This window comes from Callospermophilus lateralis, chromosome 12 (assembly GCF_048772815.1).
Source record: "Callospermophilus lateralis isolate mCalLat2 chromosome 12, mCalLat2.hap1, whole genome shotgun sequence".
Classification (NCBI taxonomy): Eukaryota; Metazoa; Chordata; class Mammalia; order Rodentia; family Sciuridae; genus Callospermophilus; species Callospermophilus lateralis.
This window is the reverse complement of record NC_135316.1, coordinates 108,305,679-108,324,169: the sequence shown is the minus strand read 5'-3', so window position 1 is coordinate 108,324,169 and position 18,491 is coordinate 108,305,679. Positions and strand designations below refer to the sequence as shown.

General features: G+C 49.2%; 1 protein-coding gene across 1 annotated transcript in view; it reads right to left on the bottom strand.

Moving 5' to 3' along the window:
- Myo16 (myosin XVI) overlaps positions 1–18,491 on the bottom strand; it is a 393,713-nt gene that overhangs the window by 136,519 nt on the left and 238,703 nt on the right. The window contains exons 21-22 of the mRNA XM_076872404.2: positions 15,532–15,684; positions 14,406–14,606 (exon numbers count right to left, since the gene is read on the bottom strand). Of these exons, the coding sequence (XP_076728519.2) occupies positions 14,406–14,606; positions 15,532–15,684 (354 nt within the window). The remainder of the gene's footprint in view (positions 1–14,405; positions 14,607–15,531; positions 15,685–18,491) is intronic.

The following is an 18,491-nucleotide window of genomic DNA, read 5'->3' as shown; positions in this document are numbered from 1 at the left end:
GAGAGTCCTCACACCTGGAGGAGGGGTGTCCGTCAGCCTGGAGAGGAGAGTCCTCACACCAGAAGGAGGGGTGTACATCAGCCCAGGAGAGGAGAGTCCTCACACCTGGAGGAGGTGTGTACATCAGCCCAGGAGAGGACAGTCCTCACACCAGGAGGTGGGTGTACATCAGCCCAGGAGAGGAGAGTCCTCACACCTGGAGGAGGGGTGTACATCAGCCCAGGAGAGGACAGTCCTCACACCAGGAGGAGGGGTGTACCTCAGCCCAGAGAGGAGAGTCCTCACACCTGGAGGAGGGATGTACATCAGCCCAGGAGAGGAGAATCCTCACACCTGGAGGAGGGATGTACATCAGCCCAGGAGAGGAGAGTCCTCACACCTGGAGGAGGGGTGTACCTCAGCCCTGGAGAGGAGAGTCCTCACACCAGGAGGAGGGGTGTACCTCAGCCCAGAGAGGAGAGTCCTCACACCAGGAGGAGGGGTGTACATCCAGCCCAGGAGAGGACAGTCCTCACACCTGGAGGAGGGATGTACATCAGCCCAGGAGAGGAGAGTCCTCACACCTGGAGGAGGGGTGTACCTCAGCCCAGAGAGGAGAGTCCTCACACCTGGAGGAGGGGTGTACCTCAGCCCAGGAGAGGAGAGTCCTCACACCAGGAGGAGGGGTGGTACATCTGCCTAGGAGAGGAGAGTCCTCACACCTGGAGGAGGGGTGTACATCAGCCCAGGAGAGGACAGTCCTCACACCTGGAGGAGGGGTGTACCTCAGCCCAGGAGAGGAGAGTCCTCACACCAGGAGGAGGGGTGTACATCAGCCTAGGAGAGGACAGTCCTCACACCTGGAGGAGGGTTGTACCTCAGCCCAGGAGAGGAGAGTCCTCCCACCAGGAGGAGGGTTGTACATCAGCCCAGGAGAGGACAGTCCTCACACCTGGAGGAGGGGTGTACATCAGCCCAGAGAAGACAGTCCTCACACCTGGAGGAGGGGTGTACATCAGCCCAGGAGAGGAGAGTCCTCACACCAGGAGGAGGGGTGTACCTCAGCCCAGGAGAGGACAGTCCTCACACCTGGAGGAGGGGTGGTACATCAGCCCAGGAGAGGAGAGTCCTCACACCTGGAGGAGGGGTGTACATCAGCCCAGGAGAGGAGAGTCCTCACACCAGGAGGAGGGATGTACATCAGCCCAGGAGAGGAGAGTCCTCACACCTGGAGAAGGGGTGTACATCAGCCCAGGAGAGGAGAGTCCTCACACCTGGAGAGGGGTGTACCTCAGCCCAGGAGAGGAGAGTCCTCACACCTGGAGGAGGGGTGTACCTCAGCCCAGGAGAGGAGAGTCCTCACACCTGGTGAAGGGGTGTACATCAGCCCAGGAGAGGAGAGTCCTCACACCAGGAGGAGGGGTGTACCTCAGCCCAGGAGAGGAGAGTCCTCACACCTGGAGGAGGGGTGTACCTCAGCCCAGGAGAGGAGAGTCCTCACACCTGGTGAAGGGGTGTACATCAGCCCAGGAGAGGAGAGTCCTCACACCAGGAGGAGGGGTGTACCTCAGCCCAGGAGAGGAGAGTCCTCACACCCGGAGGAGGGGTGTACATCAGCCCAGGAGAGGAGAGTCCTCACACCAGGAGGAGGGGTGTACCTCAGCCCAGGAGAGGAGAGTCCTCACACCTGGAGGAAGGGATGTACATCAGCCCTGGAGAGGACAGTCCTCACACCTCGAGGAGGGGAGTACATCAGCCCAGGAGAGGAGAGGTCCTTACACCAGGAGGAGGGGTGTACCTCAGCCCAGGAGAGGAGAGTCCTCACACCAGGAGGAGGGGTGTACATCAGCCCTGGAGAGGACAGTCCTCACACCTGGAGGAGGGGGTGAACATCAGTCAGGAGAGGACAGTCCTCACACCAGGAGGAGGGGTGTACCTCAGCCCAGGAGAGGAGAGTCCTCACACCTGGAGGAGGGGTGCACCTCAGCCCAGGAGAGGAGAGTCCTCACACCTGTAGGAGGGGTGTACCTCAGCCCAGGAGAGGAGAGTCCTCACACCTGGAGGAGGGGTGTACCTCAGCCCAGGAGAGGAGAGTCCTCACACCTGGAGGAGGGGTGTACCTCAGCCCAGGAGAGGAGAGTCCTCACACCAGGAGGAAGGGGTGTACATCAGCCAGGGAGGACAGTCCTCACACCTGGAGGAGGGGTGAACATCAGCCCAGGAGAGGAGAGTCCTCACACCTGGAGGAGGGGTGTACATCAGCCCAGGAGAAGACAGTCCTCACACCTGGAGGAGGGGTGTACATCAGCCCAGGAGAGGAGAGTCCTCACACCAGGAGGAGCGGTGTACCTCAGCCCAGGAGAGGAGAGTCTCACACCTGGAGGAGGGTGTACCTCAGCCCAGGAGAGGAGAGTCCTCACCAGGAGGAGGGGTGTACATCAGCCCAGGGAGGACAGTCCTCACACCTGGAGGAGGGGTGTACCTCAGCCCAGGAGAGGAGAGTCCTCACACCTGGAGGAGGGGTGTACCTCAGCCCAGGAGAGGAGAGTCCTCACACCTGGAGGAGGGGTGTACCTCAGCCCAGGACAGGACAGTCCTCACACCAGGAGGAAGGGATGTACATCAGCCCAGGAGAGGAGAGTCCTCACACCTGGAGGAGTGGTGTACATCAGCCAAGGAGAGGACAGTCCTCACACCAGGAGGAGGGATGTACCTCAGCCCAGGAGAGGAGAGTCCTCACACCAGGAGGAGGGGTGTACCTCAGCCCAGGAGAGGAGAGTCCTCACACCAGGAGGAGGGGTGTACCTCAGCCCAGGAGCGGAGAGTCCTCACACCTGGAGGAGGGGTGTACGTAAGCCCAGGAGAGGAGAGTCCTCACACCTGGAGGAGGGATGTACATCAGCCCTGGAGAGGAGAGTCCTCACACCAGGAGGAGGGGTGTACATCAGCCCAGGACAGGACAGTCCTCACACCAGGAGGAGGGATGTACCTCAGCCCAGGAGAGGACAGTCCTCACACCAGGAGGAGGGGTGTACCTCAGCCCAGGAGAGGAGAGTCCTCACACCAGGAGGAGGGGTGTACCTCAGCCCAGGAGAGGACAGTCCTCACACCTGGAGGAGGGGTGTACATCAGCCCAGGAGCGGAGAGTCCTCACACCAGGAGGAGGGGTGTACCTCAGCCCAGGAGAGGAGAGTCCTCACACCAGGAGGAGGGATGTACCTCAGCCCAGGAGAGGACAGTCCTCACACCAGGAGGAAGGATGTACCTCAGCCCAGGAGAGGAGAGTCCTCACACCTGGAGGAGGGGTGTACATCAGCCCAGGAGAGGAGAGTCCTCACACCAGGAGGAGGGGTGTACATGAGCCCAGGAGAGGACAGTCCTCACACCAGGAGGAGGGGTGAACATCAGCCCAGGAGAGGAGAGTCCTCACACCAGGAGGAGGGGTGAACATCAGCCCAGGAGAGGAGAGTCCTCACACCAGGAGGAGGGGTGTACATCAGCCCAGGAGAGGAGAGTCCTCACTCCAGGAGGAGGGGTGAACATCAGTCCAGGAGAGGAGAGTCCTCACACCAGGAGGAGGGGTGTACCTCAGCCCAGGAGAGGAGAGTCCTCACACCTGGAGGAGGGGTGTACATGAGCCCAGGAGAGGAGAGTCCTCACACCAGGAGGAGGGGTGTACATGAGCCCAGGAGAGGACAGTCTTCACACATGGAGGAGGGGTGTACATGAGCCCAGGAGAGGAGAGTCCTCACACCAGGAGGAGGGGTGTACCTCAGCCCAGGAGAGGAGAGTCCTCACACCAGGAGGAGGGGTGAATATCAGTCCAGGAGAGGAGAGTCCTCACACCAGGAGGAGGGGTGTACCTCAGCCCAGGAGAGGACAGTCCTCACACCTGGAGGAGGGGTGTACATCAGCCCAGGAGAGGAGAGTCCTCACACCAGGAGGAGGGGTGTACCTCAGCCCAGGAGAGGACAGTCCTCACACCTGGAGGAGGGGTGTACATCAGCCCAGGAGAGGAGAGTCCTCACACCTGGAGGAGGGGTGTACATCATCCCAAGAGAGGACAATCCTCACACCTGGAGGACGGGGTGTACATCAGCCCAGGAGTGGAGAGTCCTCACACCTGGAGGAGGGGTGTACATCAACACAGCTATGATGGAACAGAGTGCAGAGTCCTTAAGAAACTAAAGAAAGAGCTACCACCTGGCCGTGCAGTCCCTGTGCTGGGGCTGGATTGACAGGAGGTAAAATAATTACCCCCCAATGACGATGGCACTCCCATGTTTATTGAGCACTGTTCATAGTTCCTAAAATATGGAATCAACCTAGCTAGATGCCCATCAGTGCATGAATGACGTGTGCATACAACGGGACATTATTCCCTCATAACAAGAATGGAATCAGGTTCCTGGCAGCAACCTGGAAAGAACTCTAGTTCTTTAGTCATTAGGTTAAGAGAAATAAGCCAGACAAATCCCAAATGTCCTTACTCATTTGTGAAAAATAAAAGGTAGTGACCTCATAGAATGGAATGGAATAGTGGTAATTAAAGAGTGGGACAGAAAAGGGGTAGGTGACATGGTACAGTTCAGTGAGGAGGGAACAGCTCTGGGTTTCTGGAGCACTATCGGGTAACGGTTGGTTAGACAATCCACAGTGTATTCAAAACGACTGGAAGAGCAGGATTCCCAGCACAGGAACATGACTGATGTTTGAAGAGATGGAAGTGCCTGTTACCGGATGACCACCACCTGCACACATGGTCCAACTGCCACAATGTACCCACAAAGACCTGCCAAACCGTGCCTCAGTTAAAAACGCTGGCCACAAGCACCTTTGCACTTTCTGCCCCATCCTCCGGGTCAAGGGAGAGCAGCCTTTGGGGACCCTTGGCCTGTCCTCTAGTTAGGGAAATACTGTGCACAGGCACGAGAGGGTGCTGTAGGAGTGGGCAGCCTGCTGTGGTGCACCAGAGGTTCTGGGTCAGCTATGAGAGAACAGAGTCTGTTCCCGATGAAGACAAAGGACGTGGAGATGCCTCCTTATGTCCACAAAGCAGAGCCCTGTTAACTCCTGCTGAGGGACACGGGGAGGCTGGGAATGATGGAGTCCAGTGGGAAGGCCTGTGTGGATGAATGCCAGAGACCTAGAACCACCAGGGGAGCATCCAGCCCAGGAGAGAGCCTCACCCACATCCTGGGAAGGACCACCGAGTTCCCAGCAGAGGCTGGGCACCTGGCAGGTACAAGCACCCCCTGGAGAGTCAGCCTTGTCTATCTGGACGCTCTGTGAGTCAGACACTCTGGGATGGTACAGGCCAGGCCAGCCCCTACTTCCCCATGCTGGCCTGCAGGGGAGGAAGCTTACCGTGGAGAGCAAGAGACTGCCTGCGTGGGGACTGTCAACTGGTTTTTGTTGTTTGTTCTGTTTAATTATTTTGTTTTAATTATTTATTATTGGGTTCTAGAATTCTCAATCTCTGAGTTGAGTCTGTGAGTGCCAAGCAAAGCAAATAAACAAGTTTCTCTACTGGAGAGGCCAGGCACATCCCTGAATCTGCCCAGGAGTCTGTCCAGTTACAGGGAAAGGACTACCCTTGCTCATCACATTTAGAAAACCAGGATAAGCCAAAACCAAAATCAGAACGTGACACATCCTCTGTGCTGCACCTGTTCATCTCCCAGGTACATGAAGAACAAAAGGCTGAAACTCTGGGAGAGCTGACTGTGGAGAGAGGAAGCACGGTGTATTCTTCTCCCCAGAGAAGTGGACGTAGAGACAGAAATGCTTAACACAGGGGTGATGAGCCACTTGGGAAGCCCCCTCTCGTGCCACTAATTCAGACCTGCTGCCAGTGAGTCAAACCACAAGAGTCACATTTAATTTCCAGCCGTGTTTCCGGACACGTGGAAGGAAGCAGGGTGGAAGCAGGGCTGTTAAGCAAAAGGGCCTGCCTTCCCTCCTGTGGACCATCCAAGCTCCGTCCGCCAGTAGCGCGAGACAGAGACAGAGCAAGAGCAACGCTGGGATGCGAGCTGGGCCCAGGGTGAGAAGCGGAGCACCTGCCCTGGAGAGGAAACAGGAAGGAGAGGAGCCTGCGTCTGGTCATTACAGGCCACGGCGCCCTGAAAACCTGAAATCCGAAAAGCTCCAAACTTCAAGAAAACATTTTGAGAACAGACGTGGCTCTCCAAGAGATTTGGACTCTGGAGCATTCTGGATTGGGGTCTTCAGATTAGGGTTGCTCAACTGGCAAACTGTAGGAAAATATGCCAACATCTCCCCCCACCCCTTTTACGTGTTTACCTTTCTGACGTGGGAAGAGAGAGCCTGGGAGAAGCTATGGGGAGGGGTCTGAAGCCCACAAGGAGCTGGAGATCTGGTGGCTGCCTTTCCTACCACACTGAACCAGGGGGTCCATCTGCTTCCCACCCCGAGATCATCAATATTTATGGAACAGAAGTAAATTCACACATCCCTCATATTTATAATCCCTTCCTGCATCATGTTATTTACATGCCGCAAAACATAATCCTCAGAGAAGAAGTGGTTAGGATTAACAGATGATAAAAATGCAAACTTTTTGAAATGTACTCGTGAATTCAATATATCACGTCAGAATATATGTGAAGATTGGTTTTAGCAAAATAAATAAATGATCATTTGCAGCAAATACAACGTGTCCAAGTATTTTTCATGCCTGGCTTCCACATCCCACCCGAGGCTTGATGAAAAGGGTCTTCGTTCCTTGTGTAGTGGTGAATCAGCTCTATACGCTGCCAACACTTATGAGCAGAGGGTGAAAAATGAAGAGAGTCTGTCCACTGGTGTTTCATGTTTCCCTCTGAGCCCTGTCAGTCGATAGATAACTAATTAACAGAGAAGGTGAATACCAGAAGCACCCAGTAAGCTGGTCAGGAGTCCCTATCTGGACACCTAGGAATTTGGACATTACCTTGAACTTGACACAGTTGAAGTTCATAAATATGCTTCATACATTTCTTTTAAAGAATGAAATACCAATCAACCCACAATAAAACAGCAATGCTCTAGGAAATCTAACACTCCACGATGACAGCTTTCTGTCAGCCCTGACAGTTGGGGGTGTGTTCCAGCTCTGCAGGGACAGGGGGATTCTCCCTGAGATCCCTACTCTCCTTCCTGCCCCAGCAGAAAGAGAATGCTGATCCTGGTCCCCAGGCAAGCTGCCAAAGGTCAGAGTGCCATCAGTAATGGAGCATCAGGAGCCCTGTGGAGCTAGTTTTTATTTTTCAGAACGTCTGCCCAAGAGGTGAACAGCTGCAGATGTAAATTAAGCCCTTTCTGTGCAGGTCAAAATATCTTTGTCAAATAACCTTTAATAGTATCAGTTTGGCTGAGACCAGACAGATTTGATTGTTCTGTCTGGGGATTCTGCCTGGAGAGAAGAGAAATAAATGGAAGCTGCCCCATCGATTGGTCTGTCCGCTTTGTCTTTTGATTTAAAGGTTTGCTCTCAGAGTCATCTTGGGTACATTGTGTCTCCCACAAATCTCCAGGGAGTAAAGGCCAACTGTAAATGGTGTGACCAACACAGGTGGAATCAGGGGACGGAGGAGCCACGATGTCCCCTGCACTCTTTCTCTGTCAATGTGTTGAAGGGCACAGAGGTCCACGTCATGTGTGACCCGGAACCTTCTTGGGTATAATAAAGTGCCGGAGGTGAAGATCTGCCTTGACAGTGCTCTGCGCAACAGCATACCTCTAACTACAGATGATCCCCAAGCCCAGCGCCTCCAAAGATGGGCGCATCCTTCTCCAGGAGAAGGGAAAAACCCAGGTGCTTCATAGACAGGCTCCAGATCAGTGACATTCTTGTCCTGCATCATTTCTATCAGCAGTGATTTAGGAACTGAATCCCCACAAAAGCCTCGGAAGAGGAGCGGCCTGAACGATCCTGTTCTGGAAGCCAACGTTATCTGTAGGGCGTGCCTTGGGGCAGAGAAGGAAGCCGGAGGAGCACCATCAAAATGCACCCACAGAGACACATCTGCCAGTGTGCTGGATCCAGGGGCTGTAGATTTTTATTTCATCACAAAATCACAAAGGCAGAATATGTATATGAAATTATGGAGAAGGTTTTAATTTTCTTGTGAGAAACAACATTGAAAGGATTCTTAAATGTGCAGTCAAATCTGACACACCTTGTATGCTCAATTAAAATATTAGTCTTGAAACTAAATGGTGAAGAATATGATTTTTAAAATATTGTTTTTGATCTGGGTAGACTTACTCATCAAAAAGTAGCCCATATTATTCAATGAAAACCAGACTGACACATTAATGTAAATTAAAACACACATCCACGGGTGTTCCCCTTTAGCCCAGTACTAGGGTGTCCACAGGGCAGTATCTAAATTTTCTGCTCTTAGCTCTCACAGAAGTCTCTGCAGTGTGATAGAGAAGCAAGGGAACACCACACTGGGACACCACGCTGTCCTGCCATCTACTATAGTGAAACTGGTTACACTGGGGTACACAAGAACAGGGACTTATAATGTGATTGATAAAATACTCCTTGTCGTCATGCGGGAACATTGCTAAGAATCAACTGATTTTTGAAACCAAACCAAGGATGTCTTGCCACCTACTTAGTAAGCCAATGGGCCCACCAACATTCATCTGAAAATACGACAGCTGAGCAGATGATCCCTCACACGTTTTCTGGTCTTGGGGCTGCTGACTGATGAGTTCCAGGTCTTGCTGAACACTGTGCCATTCCTGCACTGAAGACTTTCAAAATTGATCGGGAGATGACTTGCTTATTTGAAGCCACATTTAAAAATAATCACCCTGCATTTATTGCTAGCTCAGCACTGAACTTTCAGAATAAGCTTATGAGAGTCATAATCTAACTTTCTTTAATTGTAAATTTCATGGATGCAGCAACAGAAGGTCCTGTCCTTCTCAGTCATACATCAGAAAAGCTGAAACTCAAACCCAGCCTGGGGGCCTGGGGGCCTGGGGTCGGGGGAACCTCTTCTCTTCACTGTACCACACATATTCTATGAGGAAGACAGCAAAACTTTAAGAACATTGCCCACTATGTTGTTAGGAGAGAAAAACAGGGTACTTGAGGAATGAGCCAGGGTGCTGTCACCTACTGACCTGTCTCAGATTAAGTGATGTCCCCAAGCTCTTGTCCATCCAGAACCACAGAACATGACCTATTTTTTGGAAAAAGGGTCCTTGCTGATGTAGTCAGTCAACCCTCAGGAGAGCATACTGGGTTGGATGGGCCTAAATTCTTACAAAAAGAGAGTAGACACAGAGGCAGGCGATGGGATGGGGCACACCTCGAGTGGGGTCGGCCAGCCAAGTAATGGCCAAGCCAGTCCCCAGAAGGAAGCCCTGCAACTGACACTGGAGTCTGGACGCTCTCCTCCAGCCCTGTGAGACAACACACTGCCATCGCTGCAAGCCCTCAGCTGCTGGTGGTGTTGTGGCGGCAGAGGAGACTAATATGGAGCTTTCAATCTGTAGGGGTGTCACTGAAGGCACCAAAGCTGACTGCAGGAAAACTGAGGTGGAGATGTTTCTACACAAGGATGAGATAAAAAAACGTTTCAGAAGTACTTTTCAAATTGTAAAATGGCATGAGGCTATCGGGCATCATTATTGATGAGGTCAGGGAGAAATCAATGAAATCTAGATTAGCCAAGAACTTGAACTTTAGGAGGATGGACCAGATTTGGAATGACTGGGCAATGAGACTTCCAGGTGAGGAAAACCACAGGAGCAAAAACCTAAGGAGACAGGCAGGAGTCACTTGAAATGAATCAAATGATGTAAAAAGAAACCCTGCAATGTTCCAAGCTTAGATCACTCACTTCCATAATCTATAACGTGGAATGAATCAGAGGAAAACTTCATTTGCTCACTAAGACCACTGCAAGAAATAACCACAAATTGGGTGACTCAAAACAAGAGAAATGCCTTCTCTCCTGGTTCCGCAGGCCTGAGCTCTTGGAGGCCCCAGGGGGGGATCTTTCTACCTCCTCCTGCTGGGGACTCAGGTGCTCCCCTGGGGGCGGCTGCACTGCTCCCATCTCTGCCTCCAACTATCAGGTGACTTTCTCTCTCACTCTCCCCTCTGGACACATCCCACTGATTGAGGGTGACCCTCTCTTTAAATCCTTGATGGCTTATATAGAAACCTCCTTTCCAACATGGTCACAGTCACAGACTTCATGGATGAGAGCCTGGAATATCTTCAGGAAGCGGGTTTGCACCATTCAACCTTTACAATACATAACTGTCTGGAGAGCAATGGACCTGAAATACATACCCATCATCTTAAACTAGAAGAACAGCGATAACTTGATATCTATAAATCACCCAGGCCAATCACAGTGGGACATTTATTTGAGCCCCAAAAGGAACAGCTGCATCCTAAAATAAATTTTAATAACTTCCAGATAAAGATGTATGAGCAGACAAGAAGCAAGGGTCATATATGCAAGTGCAGATAATACATAACTATTAATTTTGATTTACATTTTCATTAATTTGATTTTTATTATTTCGAGTCACTTTGCTATCTCCTAATCCACTCACTTTTTCACATCAAAATTTAGGAACTTTAAAATACTATTTCCTACTAGAGTTATTTTAGAATCACCTTAATGGAAATTCAACTCTCCTAAGAGCCAATGTCTTTGTCAAGCTATAATTCTTCTTCCCTTCAACAGTCTTAATTTTAATAGCCAATAAAATTAGACATACTTTTAGGATTTAATGCTTATCTGTCATTTAAATCAGCAGCTTAAGAGTCACCCTTAAAACAGGTAATCCCATATATGATTTAAAATTTGCTAACACAAATAATCATCCAAGCAACCAACCAAGCAAACAAACCCCCAAGCCCCACAAGCCTTCTTTAATTCAAATCCATGCTCATTAACGAGACCTGGTTAATATTTCATGCACAGCATCTCCCCATTTACTTTAAAATATTTCTGTAATGGAGATTGGAAAATACACCATGCTCCTATGAGTAATGAAAAATTCAAATGTATTTAGGAAAGATCTTCAACTGTAATTCAAATAATGTTGCTTAAACATTTCTAAAAGGACCTCTGAGCCTCTGCTCAAAAGAGCCTCAGAAGCTTGCAGGATCTCCTGGGCAGAGCTCAGGACAGGTGAGAGCACCCAGGTGGGGCTGGATGTCAGCAGTAACACTGGCAGTAGCAAGGTCTCGCTAGGAGGTGTTCACTAAGAGGGCCAGGCGAACCCTGGGGAGGAGCAGGTGGTGCTAGGGCTCCATTCCACCCACCCATCTGGCCAAACAAGAGGTTGGAAAGAAACTCAAGAGCAGAGGGGACCGGAGAGCTGCCCCAGGGACTGACTTTATTGTCAAAGATTAGTCAGGAATGTTTTGCCCACTGTCCAAAATAGATGCTGCATGTTTATTTTTAAGTCAATTAACTTTTTCTGCATCTCTTGATTTACAAGAGATGCAGAATAAGCAGTTAGCTTTTTTTTATGCAACATCTCAAAATTGAAGAGTGTGGGGCTTTTTGATCACTCAAATGGCATATGGCTTGACATATTGCCACAAATTATAAAATCTATACAGTAACCTGTGAATGCGTCCTTAGGGAGTCCCTTGGCTTAGACTCATTAGTTCATCTCACTGAAATGAAAGATTTTTACAACGCCACAAATTTGGCCTCAACTATGGAAAACTTGCTTAAAGATGAAGGTAGTTTTAAAGGAAATTTCATGATTCTGGGGGAGCTTTGGCTCAGAAACAACAAATCAATTTGTTGTTCCTACTGTACCTCATTCCTGGCAGAACTTGCTAAGATAATTCTATTCATTTAAACTACTAAATGATAGTTTCTCACCAATTTTTCCAAAAACAATTGGAATTAAAATTTTACTGTACCCAGAATAATTTTTTTAAACTAAACATAAGATAATCAAAAAGCTCTGACTTAAAACCACATTTTCACTTATTTTAACACAATTAACATTCATTGAACATCTAGTTCATGTCCAATACACAATGCAGGCTTACGGGTGGGTCAAGAATGTACCTACTTACCCCAGTTGTCATAAAACCTTTAGGCAAAGAATTTCTCTGAAATCATTAAATATTATTAAGAATGTTTACTTAATTTATACAAATTCAATAAATGGTTAACATAGAAAAGTATAGATCGAAAATCTAAATGTAAGGTTAAAAGATCACTATCTTTATCAAGAACTTGCAAAGCCTAAGTATTTCAAATAGAAGAGAGTGTTAATAGCTCTCCAGGGATACAGATAGAAGATCTTCCACCAATTTCCTTTCCACACCCATGGGCCCCTTGAAGGGACTTCCAAGGCCTCTCAGAGAGGGCACCGTGGCCTCATTGCTGGCCACCAGGTGTGCTTGCTAGTCTCCTCTGGGTTTCTGATGTATTTCTCTTTTTAAATATTTTTCTCTCCCTTTTCCCTGTTCTTCTTGGACAAAATCAAGAACATGTTTCCAAGCATGAAAGCATGTTCCTAGAAACAACCTCTATTATCCTAGCATCACCTCTAGATTTCCATGAAACTCTTAGATTCTGAAGGTCTAAAAATTGAATATTGCCCCTTTCTAAGCCTTCAACGTGGGTGGATGTGGAGCGATGGTGCCCACCCTCCTCCTCGCCTTCTTGTACTGCAGAGGTTGGAAGGAGAGCTGCCTTCCCAGGACCCTCTGCATCTGGGAGTTGCCCATTCCTCAGCATCGACCATTGAGCGCCATTATCCAGGTTTAGAAGGCAGATGGGTGGAGGCCACACTCTGTGACCCACGTGCAGGGACTCATCCTTGCTCTGCACTGGGGAGACACAGGGTAGTCACTGGTTTCTTCGATGTTGAGTGCCAGGGTACGGGCGTTTCAAATGAGTTGGTGGCAGCAGTAACTGAGTCAGAAACCACAGCAGCAGCATCTCAGTTTGCCTGGAGACACACACCTTGGTGACTCAGTTCTGGGATATGGTTTAGGGGTACTTCTTTTTTTTTTCCTTGGTATTGGGAAGTAAACACAGGGGTGCTTAACCATTGAACAATACATTTCCAGCCTTTTTTATATTTTATTTAGAGGCAGAATCTCTCTCAGTTGCTAAGAGCCTTGCTATATTGCTGAGGCTGGCTTTGAACTTGTGATCCTCCTGCCTCAGCCTCCGGAGCCTCTGGGATATAGGCATGGGCCACTGCACCAGTCCAGGAGCACTTCTGAAAATTCAACTTGGAGTCTCCCAACAATGTTTTCTTGTGCTGATTTATTTTCTGCTTAAATAGTTACAGTGAAGAAGACAGAGAAAACAGCTACAGTGGATTCTGTCCTGTGCCACTGAGTCCTAAGTAATACGAATGGCGCCCACTTTCACAATCCCATGTCTTCCCAAAATGCCCCCCTTTTTGTAATCAGTGAGCGTTAACCAACACTAGCAGGCCTGGGTCATATCATAACTCCTCTAGAAAACATTTCTACATTTTTGGTCAAATGACTACTTCCTTCTCCATGGGAATACATAATTTTAAAAAGATCATAATCATATCTGCATTTTTGTGTTTGTTAATTTGCTTTCCCTTTTCTGATGCAAGGAATATTTTGGACCCTCTAATGCTCCTCCTTTGGTGAACAGCAGTCTCAGTGAGCACCGGTGGATGTACTGAGGTACACTGCAGGGTCACTAGGGAGTCCTCCCTGCAGTACCCAGGTGGCAGTAAGTGCCGGTGTCACTTGCAGGTAGATGGCTACAAACCCGAAGCAGGAGACATTAACAGCAGATGGGAGCTGGATGGAGCATAAATGGGAGTGGGTTTAAACAGTGAAACATGGAGAGAACCTGATCTTGTTAGGAAGCAAGCAGGGGTGCAGGACAACTGGGAGTGGACTAGAAAAATGACCTCGGTGGAGGTCTCGCAAAGAAAACCCTGGCTGGTCAGATGCCCTCAGCCAGGGACATCCTGACTCCTAGATGGAGGAGCGTGATCCAGGCCCAAGGACGTTCCAGGGAGGGGGTTGGGGAGAGCAGCTTGCCTTAGGAGCCTGGCTGCAGGACCAGGAGTGGTAACAGGCTCTGAGGAAAACCCCTCAGTGCTAGGAAGCGCATTCAGGAAGAGCAGGCTCAGAGGCCCGGAGTCTGTCTGCATTATGAGAATATCCTGGAGTTCGCAGCGGAGGCTCTTCAAGCCCAGGGCTCCTGTACTTGTGTAATGACATGATCAGGTCATCGAGCAGAGCACCTGCACTGTTCTGAAGAAGTTAACTCCTCACCAGACGGAAAAACAACTAGCTTAGGAAAGTAGCACCACCCAGCAATGCACCCGAGTGCAGCAGGGGCCCTCGGGCTTGGCCTGGGCTCTGGTCCACAGGGCCGTCACCAACCCCTCGGTGGTCCACTTACCCTTCCTGCATAGTGCATGACGGTGAACGCCGCACCTTGGCCTTTGAGGGCCACGTTGCCGTTCCCATCCTTCGTGGGGGAGTACACGGCATTTGTGTTCGATGATTCTAGGAGGTTCTGCAGCCTTTTGGGAAGGTTCGGTTCTATGGACCAAATCGCTTGGCTTTCCTCATCCAATAAAGAGAGTAATCCTGACGGCTTCTGAAAGCAGCAAGAGAGGCAGGTTTCCATCAGTGCTCACCTCCCTCCATCTTCACCCAGACCCTCGGAAGAGAAACCAGCCTCTACCTGCACACACCTCTGCCTGGGCTCAGGTGGGCCCCTGCCCCTCACAGAGCTCTGAGGTAAGCAGCCCTCACATTGTGCTAGCAGGGACGAGAGTGCTGCAGAGTTAGGAAAAGGGACAGGGTGACGTCACGGGACACCGACCTTCAGTGAGAGAAGGTAGAAAAGGGAACGCTGCTCTGCACACAGCTGAGCACGGCCGGTTTGAAGGGGGCATTGAGGTGTCTGAGAGAGACTGTGCATGAGTCCATGTCACGTCTTCCTGCTGGGACAGAAACTCTGCTCCTCTGACAGGTTTTCACTGATAGGACAGAGACATGGAGTGACTCTTCCTGTAAGTCAACAGGCAAAGCTGGGACACACCCCTGCAAGGCCTCAGACTCCTGGCTTTAGTGGAGTACAGACACGGGCACATGTACCTGTCCTGCCAATTGTTCCAAATCTAAATCTTATAAACTTGGGAGATAAATTTTTAAATTATGTTAAATTTGTGTCCTTGTGTGTTAATCATAGAATCACAGACATTATGTTGTGGAAAAACTGGTTTGGGGCACTGTCCTCTTTACTGCTGAGAGTTTAGTCATGGAAGTACAAAATATCGAACACTTTTATATCAAAATGTTCTGATATTTCTTGTCCTTCCAATGAATCTGTGTTCTTTCAAATGCCCCTTCAGAAAAAGACACGTTGTGCTCCTCAATAGGTTTTGAAAAAATTATAAATACATTGCAGAATCTCATACGTAAAGAGCTCAAATCCAAGGCCTTCTGAAGGAAAACCTGTCTCCAGTACATTTAGATGCCTGTGTGCTGGGAAGTATCTAATTATACTATATGAATACCTGGAAAAAGAAATCCAAAACTCCAGCCTGGTTACCAGGAGAATATGCCGTTTCCATGGTAACCCCCTCTTGTACACATTCTGTCTGCTCTTGTAGGAAAAGCACTTCATTGATGTAGTGGTGTATCTTCTCATTGGTCATGTTGACACAAAGCTATTGTGAGAAGAAGAGAACAATACACAAGGTAACGCGTCCTGCAGGCCACTCGCTCAATGACACAGTTTCAGACTGCTGAAAAATGGACTCAGGGACATTCCAACCACTTAGTGTGTCCAGGTGAAGCCTGCAGCCTGGCTGAGAAGCCTGGGTCCAACAGGTATCCTCTGGCACCCTCTGCCTAAGTGCTAAACTTAAAGGGAGTAGGTTAAAAACAGGGAGCATAATTACAGCATTGACTTATAAAGGGGAATCGCAAACATAGATGAGCACTTGAAAAATAGTTCCAAAAGGAAAGTATCTTTGGGCTCTCGCCAACAAACGAAGACACAGGCAGGTCTGGCGTGAGATGCCAGGGAGCCAGCATTTCCTGCGTGCCTCACTTCTTGTGCGCTGGCGATGCGTGACAGTGAACTGGGTTTCCTCCAGAGCTCACAGCCTCTAGGCTTCACTGAAGACAGGGTTCTTGACAAACTCCTCCTCCAACTGTCCGCTGCCCCTGGTCAGAACATTCCCACCAGGAAACAAATGTTTCCAAAGTCTTATATTTCTTTTTTTAAAAAAAGTCCTTTAATTTTTAAAAGTAGAAAATAAACTGAATTCTCACCAAAATGAGATCTTACTTCTTCTAGGCCCTTTCCCACTTTTCTGCTTCCTTTTGTATTAAAAAAAAAAAAAAATCACAAAAGGCGTGTTTCTACTTACATTTCCAATTCTTCTACCCTCATCCTCTCTTGAAACTACTCTAATATATCTTCTGTCCCTACGGTTCTTTTCTGGAAGTCACTACTGATGTGTGCCTTTTTGAATTCAGTGTTTGCGGCTCAGTATCCATTTTTCTTGACCCTTAGCGATGTGTGACAGAGCTGGCTCCTGTTTCCTTGGAACCCTGGTGGGCAGTCTTCCGGGCTCCACCTGCTCCTGGCCCCCTTCCTGCCCTTCTTCGGAGCACTCCAGGACACAGCCCTGGGGCTCGCTCCAGGCTCTGTCTACAGCCACTCCTAGGGGGCTCACTGAGTCTCACAGACACTCATGCTCCTCCACTTGTCCCCTGAGCTGCTGCGTTACACTAGATCAAGTCCAAAGACCAGGAGGAAACATCCAGTATCAATAACTCACTATAAATAATTAAAGATGATTGGCTTATAAAGAGGAACCCAGCTGAGAAGAGATTCCAAAGGATGTCAGAAAGGAACAACATCTAGGATGGTATTTGACACCACAGCTCCTGGGTCCATATGAAGAAATGCCAGAGCTTTTATACAGAACATAAGACTGGAAGAAACAGTCACCAGAGACTGCCCGGAAAGACCTCCCTGGGCCCTCATCTCCCTGCACCCCAGGCCCCCATCTCCCTGTACCCCAGGCCCCCCAGATCCGGTGTTATCACACAACCTGGAAGCCCGACGTCCCTGCTGGACATTCTGCCCTAGTGGGAGACATCCTTTCACTAGCCCTTGTGGTAGTAATCCCCACGTCCCAGCCCCAGTTAGCCAGACAAATCCCCCCGCCCAGGTGACAGACCCCAGGAGGGTCTAATTCTCCATACAGTTGTCTGTGCCTGCTGTGTGACTGCTCATGATTGAGAAACGCATGCGCACAGATGGAAAGGGGGCAGTGTCTCAGCTGTTGGAGAGGGTAGGAGGTCACGGTAATCTAGGGGCATGAAAAGCCTCAGAGGAAAACTTCCCCAAGGAACAAACCTATCAGAAGCCAGAGTGTGGGTCAAAAGGCTGAGAGAGTGTGTCACTAGACTGTGTTGACCTGCTCTAAAGCTTTGTTCTCCACTTCTTGCCAGAACCAGAACTCAATGTGTGGGTGCAGACAGCATCTGCATCTTCAGACACAGAGGGATGTCATGCAAGACCACATGGGAAGCCCCAACTGAAGCAGAGCTCGGAAGTTCTTAGGACTTGTCAGACATGAGTTATTTTAAATATGAATGGACGGGGGAATGGTTTTCATTATTAAGATAATAGGTAAAGAATAATAGTGTAGTAGAAATACACTAAATGAAATATTAATTAATGTAACTATGTTAAAATAAGATCTAAATGCCCTACATTGACACCCACGCAATACAACAATTCTTCTCTGCTCCAGTGATGGCTCCAGGACTACAGCTCTTACTGGTCGCTTTTCTTGCATCTCTGATTTCATGGTATAAGACAGTTTCAGCAGATTGAGCATTAAGTGAATTTCTGTAGACTGAATGAGTTTCCCGAATGCAATCTGCTACAGCACAAGACCCAAGAACCACGCCACATTGCTGCTCTTCTGTAAGGCATTTAAACCCTGAAGGACTCGGGAGGGTTTGTTTAGACTTGAACACCCCCTGCTCCCACCCGCCACTTCTGCTTCCACTGTCTTCTCCCCTACACCCCATCCATGGGCACTGGCACTTCTAGAATTTTCTATCTCGTTGCATCAGTGATTAACTAGCATTTTTCCTCCCTTCTCTTTGAAAACTAGTTTTCCTGGGATATACTCAAAGCTGGAAATTCTTCATGTCATTAAAGCTAAATGTTTGTAAGGTAAACTCAAAATATGGGTGATTGATTTTCTAAAATAAAAATACAGCCCCTTCAGATGAGAACACGTGACAGAAGCAGAGGCTGGCCAAGTGGCAAGGACATGGACCTTCATCTCCTGGGAAGGCAAAGATGTCCGAACAGGGACACAGACCAGTGGATTTGGAGCTGCAGCTGGCAGAGGGAGGGATTCAGGGTTTCAGTGTATCAGGTAAAATGTTTTCTTTCTTGTAACTGATACAATTTAGCACATTAATTCCCTTGTATGATTCC